Here is a 17,928-nt window from a genome sequence, read left to right on the forward strand (position 1 = left end):
TAAGTTGAAGAAAAATTATATCTGGGGGCACGCGAAGACATCTTAGGGGGTACGTGAAATTTAAAAAAAAAATTATTTTATGATGAACACTGAATAATCAGTAATGTAATTTATTTAATTTATTTTAGATGTAGATTATATACTATGTATAACTTTAATTATACACCAACGACTTTGGGGGTTCAAAGTTGAAGAGAAATTATATCTGGGGGTACGCGAAGACATCTTAGGGGGTACGTGAAATTTAAAAAAAATATTATTTTATGATAAACACTGAATAATCAGTAAAGTAATTTATTTAATTTATTTTAGATGTAGATTATATACTATGTATAACTTGAATTATACACCAACGACTTTGGGGGTTCAAAGTTGAAGAGAAATTATATCTGGGGGTACGCGAAGACATCTTAGGGGGTACGTGAAATTTAAAAAAAAATATTATTTTATGATAAACACTGAATAATCAGTAAAGTAATTTATTTAATTTATTTTAGATGTAGATTATATACTATGTATAACTTGAATTATACACCAACGACTTTGGGGGTTCAAAGTTGAAGAGAAATTATATCTGGGGGGTACGCGAACAAAAAACGTTGAATACCACTGGCGTAGAGCACTTCGCGCACTCGGCGCGTGAGAGACCGCTACGAGCGGCTCGTAAATGTCATGACGGCAGTCTTGTCTGAAAATATTTCTCAGGTCTGAATACCAGTTCAAGTCTGTAAGGCGTCAGTTTCGTGAACGTTCTGTTTGTGTTTCAAGATTTCGTTTTATTTTCCCAAGAGACTGATTCTCTTCTTGAGGTAAAATTCGTTCTTTTTCCGTGACTAGTAGAATCATAATCAGTTTCCTACACTTGTGACGTTACCCAGGGGCCAAGTTTTTCGTCCACACCTGTACACATATATATATATATATATATATATATTTACATATAGAAATTGATACCGGTTTGTAAGTAAAATAATTGCATAACGACTGCTCCAAACGTGTTTATTTCCAGACACCAGTTTATCAGTTGTGGGTACTTTCCATTTCCTTGAAAAGATTATATTTTGTTTTCGCACGCCTTATATGTACACTCATTCCTTCTTGACTACGAGTTGAGTAGATGTCAAAAACCTTTTTTATCAGAAAATAAATATTTTTTCTCAAATATTTCTTTAATCGTGGTGAAAAATTGACGATAACAGTTAAAATTTTGTTTTAAAACGTGTCTTAATAAAACTGCTTACATCTAATTACATAAAATTAATCCTAAACGGCGCATCTTACAAAAACTGAATGATATAAAAAGTTAATGTCCTTAATATACAGTCTAACCTTCGCTTGAAGGATCTTACTTGTGGTACAGTCGACGTTTCGTGAGATAAACGTATCGAGTGTTACGTTTGAAAATACTTCAATAAATTATGGATACGGTTTCAGGTAAATTCAATTCTATCGCCAAGTTCTGGAAAGGGATTCAGCGTACACCGTTTAATGACGGATAATACTTTGTCTTTTAAATCTTAACACACAGAACGAAAATACACGGGTGTGTTTCTTGGAAATTACAGTTTTACGTGAAGCGAAAATTAAAATATGCCTTAAATTTAAAATTTCCACATTAAATTACTCCTGAACAAACCTTTTAATATATCAGTATGGTGAAAAATGCGTTTTTGAAACCATTATATGATAACTGAATTGTTTGAAGCAAATATAAATTATTTACACAGCTTAAGATAATTGTTAGTCGAAGTTAAGGGCTTTAAGATAGATTCTAAAATAAGTAGGATTTGAAGTTTTCACGGTTTTAAGTCTGAAGATGGCTGTCTTCTGGATTGTTGCGCCAATGCCCTGATGGTGGAGACAGCAAGGACCTCTGAAACGTCAGTAAACTTCTATCTTCAGATTCTAAAATGCCAATAGACAAGTGGTATTAGAGTCATCTAATTTACCTTGTGGTTGTATTCGCGTGAACTGACATACAGACATTTTGGTCTCAAGATTCAGGGAAGAGACAACATTACGTTCCTTGTAGAAAGTAAAAATGCTATGATACATCACGACGTTACTGCTCTGATGTTAGTCGTGAGCCAATGTTTCCAGGCGTTACATTTTTATTTACTGATGATTATGTAGGCTTAGCGGGTGAATCATAAAGTTCATAAAACATTCTGGTATGTGTGCACTTTCCGTGTTTGATAAGCCAGATTTTACGTTGCTAGGAAAACTGGCGTCATCCAACGGAATAATCTGAGTGTTGCTTCGTAACAAACAGTACGACTCGTCATCTCAATTTCGCAAGACAAACACATCATTTCATTTGAGTCAGCTAAACCCAATAAAAATTATAACAACAAATTTATTTATGATTCGCTTTTTACCGGCTAATGGAAAAAAATCCTGGCCACGAATAATTTGGAAAGGACCAAGGCATTAAGCTCTAATCTGACTGAAGTTCGACGTCATATCGTTCGATTCCTAAAAATATAATTTACTGTCAGCAGAATTTTAGTGTTACTGACGGCAGTGAGTCCGAAGATGGCTGTCTTTTAGGTTGTAGAAGTTTACCGACGTTTCAGATGTACTTGCTGTCTCCATCATCAGCACTGATGATGGAGACAGCAAGTACCTCTCATTTTAATGCAGCAGACTCGCGATTATCGTAGTTGACTGGAAAATATATTTCGCGTTTTGTCTAAATCCTGGATAATCCGCAAAAATTAAAGAACAACACCCAAATTTATCACACGCTACTTAAATTTTTAGAAATTTAATAATAAATGAAAGTATTGAAAAAAAATTAACACAGTACGTACCAACAATTTTTATTTTTTTAAAAAAAAAAGGATTTCTATGAATCGTAATAATATATTATATTGTCGTAAACGTCAGGTTTTTAGCAAAAATTTATTTCTGTTAATACGTTAAATAATGTCATTATTGTATTTATTTATTTTTAAAACTTTTGAAACATTTTTTTTTTCTTTCTAAATTTCTCTTCAACTTTCGTTTAAACCAGACAGACCCTGCTTAATCCGCCCTCGGATAATCGCGAGTAGTCTGCCGTAGTCCGATCCAACCTCGTCACAGAACCAGAACTGTTTATATACGACAACTTTCACATCCAATCGTAACAGCATCTTGAACGTAACATGAAGTTGTCGGTGGTCCCTATTTAACTACGACAGCATACCATTAAGACATGGTGGAATGAAGGAAAAGTTCCACGCACTCTTAACGTCAGCACTAAATTTGAGTGGTCAGCTTCAAGCTCTAGGCAATTTACCCAAGTACGGACTTTGAGAAAGCATTTGCCTGGAGGGACTGAGGAAAGCCACCGCGAGCCTCAATCAGGATAACCGGTCTGAGGGCTGATATTTGAACGCGGAACTCCCCGAATACGAAGCAGGAACGCTGAAGAGGTGTAACTAGTGCTTATCTGTAAATTACATAAGAATTCTTTATAAACTTTATGATTCACCAGTTAAGAATCCATGGTCAATAAATCTAACACCACGTTCCTCGACGTCTGTCAACTCGTTTTAATGATTACCCGGAAACATTGGCCCGAGAATCCAGGAAAGTGATAACGCTGTGAAGTTATTTCTTGATGGCTGACGCAGAACTCCTGCGGATGTACGTATACTGCCTATGTTTCCCGGGGTCTTCGCCCACTCTTTGAAATAATGTATGAAATTCGCCCTCATCATACGTGATACAAATATGTCGTGCATCTACATTCTCTTCCTTTTTAATGTTTTCTCTTCTTTTCTTTTCATTTCTTCACGAACTGCTGTCGAAATAAACCCATCTCCATCCAAATTGTCCTAGACCTGACCGTGTTCTGCCCCACAGCGTAAATTTAATCTAAGGTTTCAAATTGAATAATATGACCACGCATAATTTTTCGCTCTGTTGGTACGTCGTGATCAGTCTTATATATACACAAATAGTTACAAAATACACTTAAAATTTGGCTCGGGTTCACAATATCCTTCACCAATATTTTAAACTTTTGAAATTTCTGTAAAATGTCTGCACCACTGCAGAGCACAAATACAGGAGTAAACTGTTATTTATCCTAACCTAACCTAACCTAACCTAACCTAACTAGACCTAACCTAACTAAACCTAACCTAACCTAACCTATCCTAACCTAACCTAACCTAACCTAACCTCACCTAACCTTAACCCAACCCAACCTAACCTTAACCTAGCCTAGCCTAACCTAACCTAACCTAACTAAACCTAACCTAACCTAACCTAACCTCACCTCACCTAACCTAACCTATCCTATCCTAACCTAACCTAACCTAACCTAACCTAACCGTGTGAAAATAAAGAATTCGACGTGTTTATACGTAAAGAGGCTCCCGTAGAAACGTACATATTCGTTTACACGGATTTTAACCATATTATAAGTGTGATTAAAATAACCCCGGAAAACCAAATTCCCCAGTTAAACTGAGGGTTGCAGTCGACGTCATGTATTTTCCTGATTTGTCTTTTCCAAATCTGTATCTTATGTCTATAAATCCTTTATATTTACGTTTCGTATTTCCAAAATAGACAGATATCTGAATTAGACTATTGTTGGAAACCGTTTACGAGTCTATTGTCTGAGAACGTGCCTGGAAACATCGAGAAATACACACAATAAACAGTTAACAGATTAATTACTTTGATAGGCTCAATTACAATGAAAACTAATTCTGAAAACATATTTCATGAGATGCAGGCTTTTGGTACACGAGGAGGTGTTAATATCGAAACAATGGATTAATATAAAACGTGTCGAAGTCAATTAGCTACGAGCTGGGTTAGAAATTACATTATTTAACTGTGAATTTTGAAATTTGTGTTTATCTACCACCAGATGAGATGATTATGACATAGAATTTTGAACTAGAATGTTCGGCGAGAATATAAACTGTCTACATCCTAGAACAAACCCCACGAGGACAATAATCACTATTTTTTCTTCAGGTTGGTACTGAGGCACGAGACAACCTGTTAATATGAAACACGCTAAACATGTAGTAATGGTTCTGGTGAGCTTTGCGGACAATCGATTCAACACTGTCTTGATTAAGTTTGGACATAAACCATAATGAACTGAATTGATGTAACACGCCCCAATCTAGGTTAAGAATGTCCACGTTTAATCACATTAGACGATACAAACATTTAGTCTAAAAAGGTTTGGGTGGATCGAGACAAGGTTTCGACAACGTTTCTATTGCCACGGACAGCATTGGATATTCTTAACTTGAACGAGGGCTTCAGAAGACGTTAATAATGTGGACAGTAAACTTTGTTTCTTTGACTTAAAATTATAGCTGTCATTTGTTTGAAAACAGACAATTTCTGTAAAATTTCTTTCAACTGGATTCGTTGTAAAGACATTGTTAGCTTTGAAACAGCTTTGATGTAAGTAATTATTAATTTTATAAATCTTAAATGTGTTTTATACCACAACAATGTCCATAATATTTTGTTATATTTCTTTCGGTTTGAACAATGGAACTCTACCTTCCTGTAATAACAGAAATGTACGTGTATTTTTATAAAACATGTTCTTTACGATTGTTCCACTTTATGTTTACGTAATGTAGGTTATTTTAGTCTACGTCTGTCAGCAACGGAAACGTTTTGTCCTTGTCACAATGGACAAATGTTAAAAGCGGAAGTACGCTACGTTGCAAAGTTTGCGAATAAATAGGAGTACGTATGTCAGCGTAAGGCGAGAAACCAGCAGAACTTTGATGAAACACATGAAGGAGGGCAAACGAAGTTGAGACAGTTGGATGACGGAACCAACTGAGTATGTACCTTCCCTCTTGCCTGAAGACAGAAAAAGAGACAGTTTCTTTTAAACAAAGACTGTGGAAAGAGTCCAGATAACAAATATTTTTCGTTGTTGTTTATTTTAACCGTCTAATCACAATAAAATATTTTATTAAATATTAAAATATCAAAATATTATTACTATAATTAACATTTAATATTTAAAATATCAAAATATTATTACTATAATTAACATTTAATATTTAAAATATCAAAATATTAAAATATTATTACTATAATTAACATTTAATATTTAAAATATTAAAATATCAAAATATTATTACTATAATTAACATTTAATATTTAAAATATCAAAATATTAAAATATTATTACTATAATTAACATTTAATATTTAAAATATTAAAATATTATTACTATAATTAACATTTAATATTTAAAATATCAAAATATTATTACTATAATTAACATTTAATATTTAAAATATTCAAATATCAAAATATTATTACTATAATTAACATTTAATATTTAAAATATTAAAATATTAAAATATTATTACTATAATTAACATTTAATATTTAAAATATTAAAATATTATTACTATAATTAACATTTAATATTTAAAATATCAAAATATTATTACTATAATTAACATTTAATATTTAAAATATTAAAATATCAAAATATTATTACTATAATTAACATTTAATATTTAAAATATTAAAATATCAAAATATTATTACTATAATTTACATTTAATATTTAAAATATTAAAATATCAAAATATTATTACTATAATTAACATTTAATATTTAAAATATTAAAATATTATTACTATAATTAACATTTAATATTTAAAATATTAAAATATTATTACTATAATTAACATTTAATATTTAAAATATATTAAAATATTTTTCGATTTAAATACCGGAATACACAGGGCATTGTCATAACCAGCGCGCCAGACGAGATATTTCAGGAAACAGTGTTTATGTAGACGTCGAATAATTTTGAGACCAGTATTTTCCAACTTGTAACAAAATACGATGATAAAACTTTTGATATGACACCACGTTAATACTACGATTTAAAATTACATTTAATCTTATCCTTAATAAATATTGTTTTATTCTGTCTTACAAATCTGTGTCGATCATTACGAGTAAAATTTCTCAGACTACGTTTTTCGTGCTTTGAATGTTATCGTTAAAAATTTCTATGTCCTTGGAAGTAATCTTTCTTTTCAAACTTTGACATAGATTCTCGTGGCATTTATTTGTAAAAAAAAATGCTCACGTCTATCACGATAAGTGACAAAGTGAACAATGCTCCAGTCAAATTTAAAAGATTCAATAACAATGGTCAGATTTCTCTATTAGTTGAGTAATTTTTTTCAGACGTGACAAATTGGCGTGAGATCAAACAAGTAACAATGATCATTAATGCATGGAACATTGAACTTTCCTGAGAAAATTGTTCGGGTTAACAGCTAGATACGTCCAAGCACCACACCATCATAAAAAACGAAACCGGAATAAAAGTCTTCAGATTCGTAGCCTCGGAACTGTAAATTGAGGTTAGTGGTCAGATTCACGCTCCAGTCGATTTACCTGAAAAAAAGTTGTTCCGAAGTTGTTCTCGCAAATAAATACGTAAAAGGTAAAGCTGTCCCAGAAATACATGTAATAATATAATTAAACAAGCCAGTAAATAAGAGAATAAATAATTAAAATTAATGAGTGAGTGAGCGACCTGATAAATCAATGAACAAACAAATTAAATGTATAAACGCTCTGATTGGCTCTCATGTCAGAAGGTTTTGTTGGGATTGGCGTACAAGAAGCACGACCGAACGCCCTATAGGACTCGGAAAAAAGACTTTGAAAGACCTTGATACGAGGCTGAAATTATTTCACGGCCTCAGCTCTGTCCCCTAGCTGCATCCGGATGTGGGATCATTGTTACACAATAAGAGTAAATGGCCCTCAGACGCGTAACATTTCAATTAACCGACTGAAGTGTCGCGGTGACGAAGAGACGCTGGTGTCGCCGCCAATCGTCAGTCCCTGGAAACTGTTGTTCGGTCAGAGGCTCAGAGAGTGCGCTGACTTAAATATTTTGACACTTAAAACTTAGTGCTACATGGTTTTAACAATCACCAAATCTCTGCTTTTGTTCAGTGTATAAATAAACAGCTGATTATTATCTCTGACATTGCTGACCAACTGATCTTCGTATTGGAGACGCGTAATGTTTTCTTTGATATAATAACCGAATTTTCAAATATTATTTAAATGAAATTCTGACTTCTGACTGTTAAAACGTGGATGTAATTTGCTTCGAGAAGCAGTGGGTTGTAACTAAGAGCTGCTTACAGAAATTTTGACTGAATATCAGAATATTATAAATTGAAAAACGAAAATCGAATTTCTTTCGTGACAATGCCATGCAATTACTTTCATAAACGTTGTATAAAACATTTCCTTCTTATCTTAAACATATAATTCTCACATTCTTCGAGTGTCGACCTGTTTAGAGGGGATTCACTACAGAACTCTTCAAGGCCACCGGAAAATTAGCGTAACATTGCAACACGAACAACGGAGCCTTTGTGAGTGAAAGCACATCAGAACTCCCTCTGCTGGTGACTTAGAACCGCCTAAGGGGGATTACTATAGTACGGTAGTTCTCAACGGGTAGTTCTCTAAACCCAGAGGGGTTTGAGAAAATTCCCTCTTTATTTTGTGATGCACAGAATGTGATTAACAAATTTTACTTCAGTTACGTTGACTCTTAAACTATGTATAATTCTTCATATTCACCTTGTAGTTTGTAAGAAGACTATAGAATACCGAATGACGTAAAGTTTATGGCACCCTAAAGTTTAACACTCGCCGAGTTCCGTTGTCACTAAGACGGTGGGTTATTTCAGCCAGGTTCATTTAAATACATGTCTATTTAAGTGGAGTGAATTTTTTCTCAAATTCCTGGCACATTTCTTGCGAAATTCTGACATGATTGGAATAATTCACATTGCACTAAATCACAGCTGAAGTACTACGAAAAACAACATACTTGCATGTACGTAAGGCAGATAGAATAACGCAAAATTGTCAAGGAACCAAACGAATAGGACTTGATGGGTTTTTTTTCCTTTAGGAGAATATTCATTGCACCTCAGGACAATTGCCCTACATGCTAAGACTTATTATGCGTTCTGCATAGTGAGAACGCGTCATGGTCAGGTTATGTCCGTCCGTCCAATCGATTCAACTCGAGAACCACTGGACCGATTTGGATGAAATTTGGTGTGAAGTTTGTGCTGTGTTTCATGACCTGAGAATCGTATATTTGAATATCCTATGTGCGGTGATAACAAAATGACGATTAAGAAAAGTCACGAGGTGGATATGGTGGCGGTACTATCTGGTGGCCAAAGTGGGAACTATCGAACAAGGCTGGTTTAATGCCTCTATATACAAGCTGCGAAGAACGAATGAGGATATTATGTGTGTTGTGGTATGAAATACACTTCCTGAGCTCTCTTGTTATTTTTTATTTTCGACAATGGTGGTAGTGGTAGTAGTTGCAGGTGTTTTTCAGTAGGACATCACCCCACAAGCAAATGGCTCCCACGGTCACGTGACACGACCGTGTGCAACCATTTCTCTGACAAGTTCACAGCTGCGTGGCGTTATTGCTGTCGTTAAAACGTCGTCACTACTACTTTATCGCTCTGCTAGTTTAATTATTCTGGTCGTGGGTTTATTACCCATTAGACATGAGAACAGTCAGCTTTTATTGTGGAACTGCTGAATTCTTATAGTTTTTGGAGTGGTAATGTAACTACAAACATTGGAGGATCCATTTCGACCGCATATGAGCCGGCCATAAACACTGAGACAGCCTTAATTCATATCGAATATTTTAGGCTCACAAATGACGTGGCCACGTGCTGATTCTTCCGATACAGCTCGTTCTTTGACGGGTCCAGCCCAATTAGCGGGAGGACGTCAGCACTAATTATCGAAAGTGACATCAGAGCCCAGACTCGGCTGTTTCCTTTTCATACAGTCGAAAGATTCAAGGAAGATGGCTGTCTACGGCAGTGGTATTCAACCTTTTCTTTTGTTCGCGTACCCCCAGATATAATTTCTCTTCAACTTTGTACCCCCAAAGTTGTTGGTGTATAATTCAAGTTATACATAGTATATAATCTACATCTAAAATAAATTAAATAAATTACATTACTGATTATTCAGTGTTTATCATAAAATAATATATATATTTTTTAAATTTCACGTACCCCCTAAGATGTCTTCGCGTACCCGCAGATATAATTTCTCTTCAACTTTGAACCCCCAAAGTTGTTGGTGTATAATTCAAGTTTTATATAGTATATAATCTACATCTAAAATAAATTAAATAAATTACATTACTTATTATTCAGTGTTTATCATAAAATAATATTTCTTTTTTTAAATTTCACGTAGCACCTAAGATGTCTTCGCGTACCCCAGGTTGATTACCACTGGTCTACGGGGTTGTAGCGTCGTGCAGTCTAATAGAAGTTCAATAAAGTTTAGAAGGCCCTGACGATGGAAGCAGCAAGGACTTCTGAGACGACGGTAAATTTCTACCAGACTACAAGGCTCTACAACCCAGAAGACAGTTATCTTCACTTTTGATAATGATGCCAATTGCTATCAGTGCGTTGTTTTTTAAAGCAGTCCATTAAATCTCACGTTCCAGTCGAGCTACAAATACGCACTCTTCTGCCATCTATAACAGAATTTTTGAGACTGTGTCATCGCTTGGTGCTGTGACGTGATTTACGAATCCATTCATTTAAAAGAATCCATTTTAAACTTCCGTTTAGTTATGTTAGCTTTAATGATGATTTTTTATTCCAATGTGGTATGAAAATTAAAAATTTCATTTTCACAATTACATTACATTGACGTATTATATTCTGATTTGTTTCGCATCGATAGTTTTGTGTCTAAAACAAATAAACATCACGACAATGACTGATGCACAACTGAAATAACGAGAGAGAAATTTCGTATTCAAGACACGAGTACCTCAATTGGACCTGCAGAGACAGTCCTGCATTCTCTTACCCCGATTGACGGTTCTAACCTCAATTTTTTTTAAAAAAATAAATCGTGATACGTACCCATCAGCACTGACACCTGTGGCACCAGGCATGTATGGTGGCACCTTGTGGTCCTCCGATAATTTTGACTTGTGACAGCCCATCACTAAGATTGCATTCTTACACCAGTTAGTCGTAACCTAACCACGTCTTAATTCCGGCCGAGTAACTGAGCTACACTTGACAGCGGGCGGATAAGGAAGCCCCTCCAATGACTCAGAACCCTACGACAGTGGTCGGCAGGGGTGACCATCGCCTTCTTCACAACTCGTTATTTATGAGATGATAATGTTGCGTCATATTGTGATGATTATAATTGTTTAATTTTAATCGTCTAATCACAATAAAATATTTTATTAAATATTAAAATATTATTACTACAATTAACATTTAATATTTAAAATATTTAAAATATATTAAATATTTAAAATATATTAAATATTTAAAATATATTAAATATTTTAAATATTAAATGTTAATTGTAGTAATAATATTTTAATATTTAATAAAATATTTTATTCTGATTAGACGGTTAAAATTAAACAATTCGTTATTTATTAATCATCCCGTTAACAGCGGTCGTTGTTAACACCTCCACCAGGTTCGCTAATTTACTAAGTGCCAATGCTGACGTATGTAATGGTTAGGTTTATTTAAATGTCTTCATATCATATACTGAATGTGTGTATACGTCTCTTTGGTGCATCTGTATGTATTGTGCTTGCGTGCATTTATATTACTTGTGGAAGGAGACAGAACGTGGTAGAAACTTGTTGGCGAGTTGGTGAGATGTACCTCATCACCAGGGCGCCCTGATGATGGAGTCAGTAAGTTCTTCTGAAACATCGGTCAGTTTCTATCACATAACATCCCATGAGAGAACCATCTTCAGTCATTTGTTTGTTCTCGGTGAAAGGTTACAGTTTACGTTTTAGTTCTGTAAAGTTGGTACAATCACGGAATAAATTACGCTCGTGTCAATGTGGAAAGTGAAGGCAGAAGTTCCCAATAATTATAAGAGCAACTGGAACTCTCTCTAAGTCACTCAGAAAATATTTGGCCAACATCCCGGGCGAACACGACATCAGGGAACTTCAGAAGACCGCCATTTTAGGATCTTCATACGTCATTCGAAAGACGATGTATTTCAGATAATACCTCAGAGGCTAGGTTTCTCTCAGGTACATAGAAGTAAATATCCTGTAAAGTGATGAATAGATAGGAATTTAATAACAATGCCAGTAAAATGACAACCTGTCACCTGAAGATGGGAGTAGAACCAACTTTTGAAACGTCGTTTGTATCAATATACACTGTCAAAGCGAATTAACCATTGTCACAAAGCTTTAGTAAATCGTCCATCACCACTGAATGTTAAACTTATTAGTGTTCGAAATCTTTGCTGTCGTGTCGACGAAATTGTAAGTTTGTGTGAACACTAGGGGCGACAGAACAGGATTCTGGGTGCCCCTGGTTAGAGCGTGGAATACAAAAAAAAAAAAAAAACATCCTTGTCACTTGAGAGCAGAACATCTTCGTTCCAGATGTCGCCGCACTGGCTTTGCGTCGCCACTACTGTGTCATCCCCCAGCGCCATAGTTGGCCAATAAATGGAATGGAGACACAGCTCCATGCATTCTTAACGTAGGCAGTTGATGGAATTGGGCCTCTGGCGGAACCTTCGTCCACCCCTCCGAGAAACATTACACAATTAAGGATATCCGTTCCATCAGCGAATGTTGTGTCTTGAAACCGCGGACGTGGACAGCGGCTGAAGTTCTAACATTTGTAGGATTTGATGTTTCCACAGCGTTGAGTCTTCTGTGTTGTTGCGCCGTGTAATTTGGTAGAAGTCTATCGACGTTACAGAGGTCTTTGCTGCCTCCATCATCAGAGCGATGTGTCACAACAATTTCCTCTGTTGGTATCGGTTTAGTTTTATTACCTGGAGTTACGATAATCATTTCAAAGACTAGAATAGAAATTGTGCTTATCGACTAAGCTACCACTGCTGGACTGAAAAGTATTTTCGTATCAGTCATAGATGGCAGTGAAGTAGAATGTCGGTACCGGAAGTCGGTAAAGCATGTTGTAGGGCATGTTGGAATCGTCTTGTCTTCTAGAGGGAGGTTTACATATTTATACGTGTTAAGTTGAATTTGAGGTGTTATATTGTTCGACTGACATAATTAGTAAGTAAAACAATGAATTATTGAGTTTACATTATACTCCACAGTAAGCGGAATGTATTATTGTAGGCCAGAGTGTCGTTTATTCCAACATAACCTTCATTCAGCAAAGACTAGGCAAATAAATTACGATTTTTGTAGCGTTATGTTCATGGGTCCAACTTTAATTGAACACGTTTAAAACTAAATTTGCATTTGTATTTTTGCAGGGAATCAATTATCTTCATGATCACCAATATTTTTTTATTATTATCTTTCCCATTTGTATCCAGGTCTGTGCAGGACTAAATTGTCTACATTCCTTCCTTGGCTTGCCAATGCATGCTACATGTCCTCAGTCTTTGTGCATATGAAGTATTTATGTTGCTGATTACAGGTGAACAATATGGCGAAAAGCTTACGAAGTAAGTGGAAACGGAAAATGAGAGCTATAAAGAGGGAACGATACGGAAAGAAGGAATTGGCTCTGTTGAAGAAGGTTTTGGGAATTGATGAAAATGGAGATACTGAAATGAAAGATATTGATAATATAGCAACAGGTAATTTTCTTTACTGAGTCTGTAAATAAGGTTTAACCTAGATTAAAATCACCCTCAGTGTGACACTGTATGTAATATGGGATTATGATTTAATGAATTACAGAAAGCCTTCCAAACTTCAGAACTACTTTCTGCCTTCATCTTTGCTTTTGTTCAGAACATGTTTGTCAGAAATCTTCCCTAAAAAGAACTTCCCATTTCAAATGCTACTTCAACCAGATATATATCATTAACCATAAATAATAAGCCTTGTGTGTTTTGCATCATTCTAACACCATTTAAATCCAGATTTCTTTTTTGTTCTGGTTGTCATGTTTTATATAGAAGTCTTTCTTCTGAGTTTACTGCAGTGCAAGTTTCACTCTTCAACAGAACACAATGAAAATGTTCATAGAATAGGCCAGTAATTAATGTTTATTGTGGAACACATAAGAGCCACATTTGAGGTTTTTATGGAAGAAAATATTTTTCCACGAGGAAGTTCTTATCATAAAGTTGCCTTGACGTTAGTAGAAGCAGCTAATGAGAAATTTAGTATAGACGTTGGTACAACGAATTTGAATTGTTTTCAGTTATTGATGCAAAATCCATTCAGGAAAAGAGAAAAGATGTTCCTGAAGAAAAAAGTATTGAAGAAGCAGGGAAAGTGTTGATGGAAATTGATCAAGTAAAACCAAAATACAACAAGAAGACACTGAGGGATGAATGTGGGAACTATCCGGAGTGGTTGAGCCGAAGAGAAGTGAAGAAGAGAGCCATAGTGAACAGAAAAAGGAAAGATAAGCTCAAGAGGAAACACATTAAAGATAAACAGAAGAAAAAGAATTAGATGGGTATTTTTTAATAATTGAATATTTCAGCTATTCATGTAACCGGCCCAAATTTTTGTACTGAAGTAGTAGGAGATACTACGTCAACACTCTTACTTTATAAAATAATTTTAAAACCAATAATTAATAATTTAGTTCTTAAAAATTATGAGATTCCAGAAAGTACCATTTCTTGAACTAAAGATTTAACTTTGCACATACACGTTTCGAGGCCCACTCAGAATCGTTATATGAAAAGTTGGTGAACGGAAATGTGACGCTGCGTAAAGAGGAAAATAAAAACCACATAAATGTAATTGTTTATTCGACTCAAATCAGATTACATACTGTTTTGTTACTTTATTTTATCTCCAGTATCTTGAACTTTTCATAGATCGCAGTCTGCAGGTACATTTTTCATCCTGTAGCGGTATGTGACCTGCTCGGCCGTACGTCAGTATAATCTCATAAACCACGAGCATGAAATACATTTGATGCTTTAACACATTTCAGAAATTATTTAGTTTTTGTATATACAGAACTTACAGTGGAGATTAATAAGACATTACCTATGATAAATTTTCTTCGGAGGTGGAAAATTGGAGTAAATGTTGGGTTAACCGCGTTCACAAGAAGTTTCTATTGATGAATAATTGTCAAAAGTTACTCTTTTAAAGTTAGAATATGAATATTTTTCCTAACATGCTCAGTTTTATAAATTTTCTGTAAAATGTTGGCATATAATCTGAATAAATAGTTGAATATGCACGTCAAGGATGTATCCAGATATGGAGGGCGCCCGTTACAGATGGCTGACGATGGATCGCACATCGTACGGGTTTTCTCAGCCACCCGCCATTGATGCCGATGCAACGAGTAAGCACCGGTATAACGTCTGTCCTATACGATTCAAGCGAAAGCAGATGTTAAACAGAAATGGTGGTTGCGCGGTCAAGGCCATCTTTAATTCTAGAAAAACCGCCTCGCCAGCTCCCAGTCTGCGGACGGTTGTTCGTGACGGTTGACAGTCATGAGAGTTGGTACTTAACGGTTGTGAAATTGTTATACATCGAGTCAGTTGCCATTATGATTTTTTGAGTAAATGCTTTGCTTTTGTGTCAATATTATTTTACCATTTTCCAAACTTTTCCTTGTTGCAGCCTCACAATAAATAAAACATGTAGGATTATAGGAAAATGGGGAATGTTACGTGTTGTTCTATGTTTAATTTCCTTGTTGGGTGTTTACGCATGCGTGAGATTTAAACTCTGCTGTGATGATGGATAACTACGTTTTTCAATAAAAAAAACAGATTCTTACGCGAAACTTGGTCTGTTATTTTCACATTTCATTCATCCAGATAATAAATATATAATTTTTTTATGGAAAATTAGATCAGTATTGTGGATCAGCATATACGACTATTTTCAACATGGATTCTAACTCGCTAGAACTTTACCATGTACCTGAACATTTTTATGCTCTCCCTAATCATTATTGGAGAGCGAAGGATCAAGACTGAGTGGCGTAGGTCAGTGGCAATGTCACAGATTTGCTTTGAGCTTCATCTCATAGCCACTTTGTCGTCGGTGAAAGACGTCGTTACAGACTAAATTCCATCAAAAGAAGAAGAACTTTCTCTGCATACAAGCAGTTTCACACATTTCTTGTTTGCGTTTTTATATTAAAAAAGAATCAGCCCACATTTTCAAGCATTATAAAAATAAATAATACTACTAAATCATGTCTCCATGTTGCCTTGATGCTCAAATCAATTGATTCACAAAACTATTAATTGTATCCAGTGATAATTACTATTCAACTTAGAAATTATTAATATATTTTAATATCCCTGTAAACAGAATGTGCAGTATTTTTTCCTTCTTGCAGGTGGGTGATGTATCCGAGTTAGACAAGTAATGCGTATTTTTCCCTGTCTGCGCTTTGGTTGTCTGTGGTGACACTAACATAAATTTTATTCGCCATTGGAATGTATTTTATAGTTTTATCATCTAGCTCATCGTGATTCCTGTTTAAATACTTTGGAGGGGTTTACAGGTACGTAACTGAAGCGAAAGCGGTTTTAAATTAACAGAATAGGAATTGTCTCGTGCCGTCGGTTTGGCATCCGGAAAATAACTTAATTGGCGTATGGTACTTATAGTTATGGCAGTTTCTGTGCTTTTTATATGCATTTAATTTAGAAGTGAAGAATCGCATAAGATTCCATACTTGAATACATTTGAACATGCTTTTATGGAAATCTAATTGTATCCTTATTGGTTGCGGTTGTGGTTGGGCTAAAACGAAGGACGGTTTCTAACTTAAACAGTGATGAAATCATCTGTTTGCAAAATTAAGGCAGTGTGGTTATTGATGTATTATCTAGACCTTTCATGGCAAAGTTTAATTAAGTCTTCTCAGGCGATCGGCCACGTCGCGTGGTCACAAAAATCACCTTACACAACTGATTGCCTAAGAAGACTTAACTGAGTTTGGTTATTCTTTACATTATCTTTAAATAGGGACTCGTTTTCAGTACAATTTTTCCTTTTGGAAAGCATGTCGGTATAATGGCAGTGGCTTCGTGAATTAGACTAGGTACAAAAGATTTCCGACTTCCATTCTTCGCAGCTCCATCAATACAATTTCACTGTTTCTAGAGGCAAGTATAAAATATTTGGAGATGACCATCTTCTTGGATGTTGCACTGTGTACTCTGATGTTTCAGAGGTACTTTATTATCAGTCTGATGGTGGAGACAGCAAGTGCCCTTGAAATGTCGGTAAACTTCTACCGTACTACACGTGCAACATCCCAGAGGACACTCTCTTCATATATACCATCATGAGAACCTGAAATCTCACCTATAAAATATTTGTATAAACAAACCTCTGGTCTGATGCCAAGGGAATTTTCTTCGGTGAACAGAAGTTTCATTTCGCCTGGTTATATTTGTTTCATTGGTGCTTTTGAGTTGCAACTCATGTTTTTTGTAATTGTTCAAAATTGAGAATGGAGATTAAGATTATAATACTTGACATAATTGTAGGCAATGACAGAAGAACTGGAATGGTTTCAGATCTTACCGAAACAAAGTGGGACGGTGTCCCACATCATATGGTCCCTCTTAAAACATTAACTGTAAGAGTGAGGTTAGAAACCATCTCGTATACACTATTCTCTGAATGTCTTGTATTTCATTTATCCTTCACATCTGAAGGCATGATTTCATGTATTTAAATTTTTTCACGTGGAATTCTAAGGAACAAGTCTGTTGCTGTAGTAACTTCTGCAATTACCTGCAAAAACCAAAACGTCAGTTAACTTCTCTGTTGCCAGTGACCAAAAATGGAAACGAAGACTTAATTCAAAAGAGAATTAATTAATCTGCGTTGTAGGAAAATGTTTATTACGTTTAGATACT

At 35.0% G+C, this 17,928-nt stretch overlaps 4 protein-coding genes across 6 annotated transcripts in view; 2 read left to right on the forward strand and 2 right to left on the reverse strand.

Moving 5' to 3' along the window:
- Positions 1 to 11,143, reverse strand: part of LOC110828806 (uncharacterized) — a 57,136-nt gene extending 45,993 nt beyond the window's left edge. The window contains exon 1 of the mRNA XM_022061843.2: positions 10,986 to 11,143. Coding sequence (XP_021917535.2) covers positions 10,986 to 11,068 — 83 coding nt within the window. The 5' untranslated portion in view covers positions 11,069 to 11,143. The remainder of the gene's footprint in view (positions 1 to 10,985) is intronic.
- Positions 1 to 15,827, forward strand: part of LOC110828809 (protein LLP homolog) — a 49,460-nt gene extending 33,633 nt beyond the window's left edge. Inside the window, exons 1-3 of one of the 2 annotated variants that reach the window (XM_022061851.2) lie at positions 13,006 to 13,156; positions 13,530 to 13,692; positions 14,265 to 15,827. In XM_022061851.2, coding sequence (XP_021917543.1) covers positions 13,539 to 13,692; positions 14,265 to 14,521 — 411 coding nt within the window. In that variant the 5' untranslated portion in view covers positions 13,006 to 13,156; positions 13,530 to 13,538 and the 3' untranslated portion in view covers positions 14,522 to 15,827. Of the gene's footprint in view, positions 1 to 13,005; positions 13,157 to 13,529; positions 13,693 to 14,264 lie in introns of those variants that run through there. The other variant, XM_022061853.2, reaches the window with a different exon arrangement.
- Positions 1 to 17,928, forward strand: part of DopEcR (G-protein coupled receptor DopEcR) — a 220,011-nt gene that overhangs the window by 33,622 nt on the left and 168,461 nt on the right. The gene's annotated exons all lie outside the window — the stretch shown is intronic.
- The window catches only part of slow (epidermal growth factor-like protein slowdown), a 35,352-nt gene continuing 32,233 nt past the window's right edge, over positions 14,810 to 17,928 (reverse strand). For both annotated transcript variants that reach the window (XM_022061848.2, XM_087347477.1), the window contains one exon: positions 14,810 to 17,803. In XM_022061848.2, the coding sequence (XP_021917540.1) occupies positions 17,763 to 17,803 (41 nt within the window). In that variant the 3' untranslated portion in view covers positions 14,810 to 17,762. The remainder of the gene's footprint in view (positions 17,804 to 17,928) is intronic.

Source organism: Zootermopsis nevadensis, unplaced genomic scaffold (assembly GCF_977971745.1).
Source record: "Zootermopsis nevadensis isolate Lab colony 2312 unplaced genomic scaffold, Znev_1.0 Znev_ptg000011l, whole genome shotgun sequence".
Classification (NCBI taxonomy): Eukaryota; Metazoa; Arthropoda; class Insecta; order Blattodea; family Termopsidae; genus Zootermopsis; species Zootermopsis nevadensis.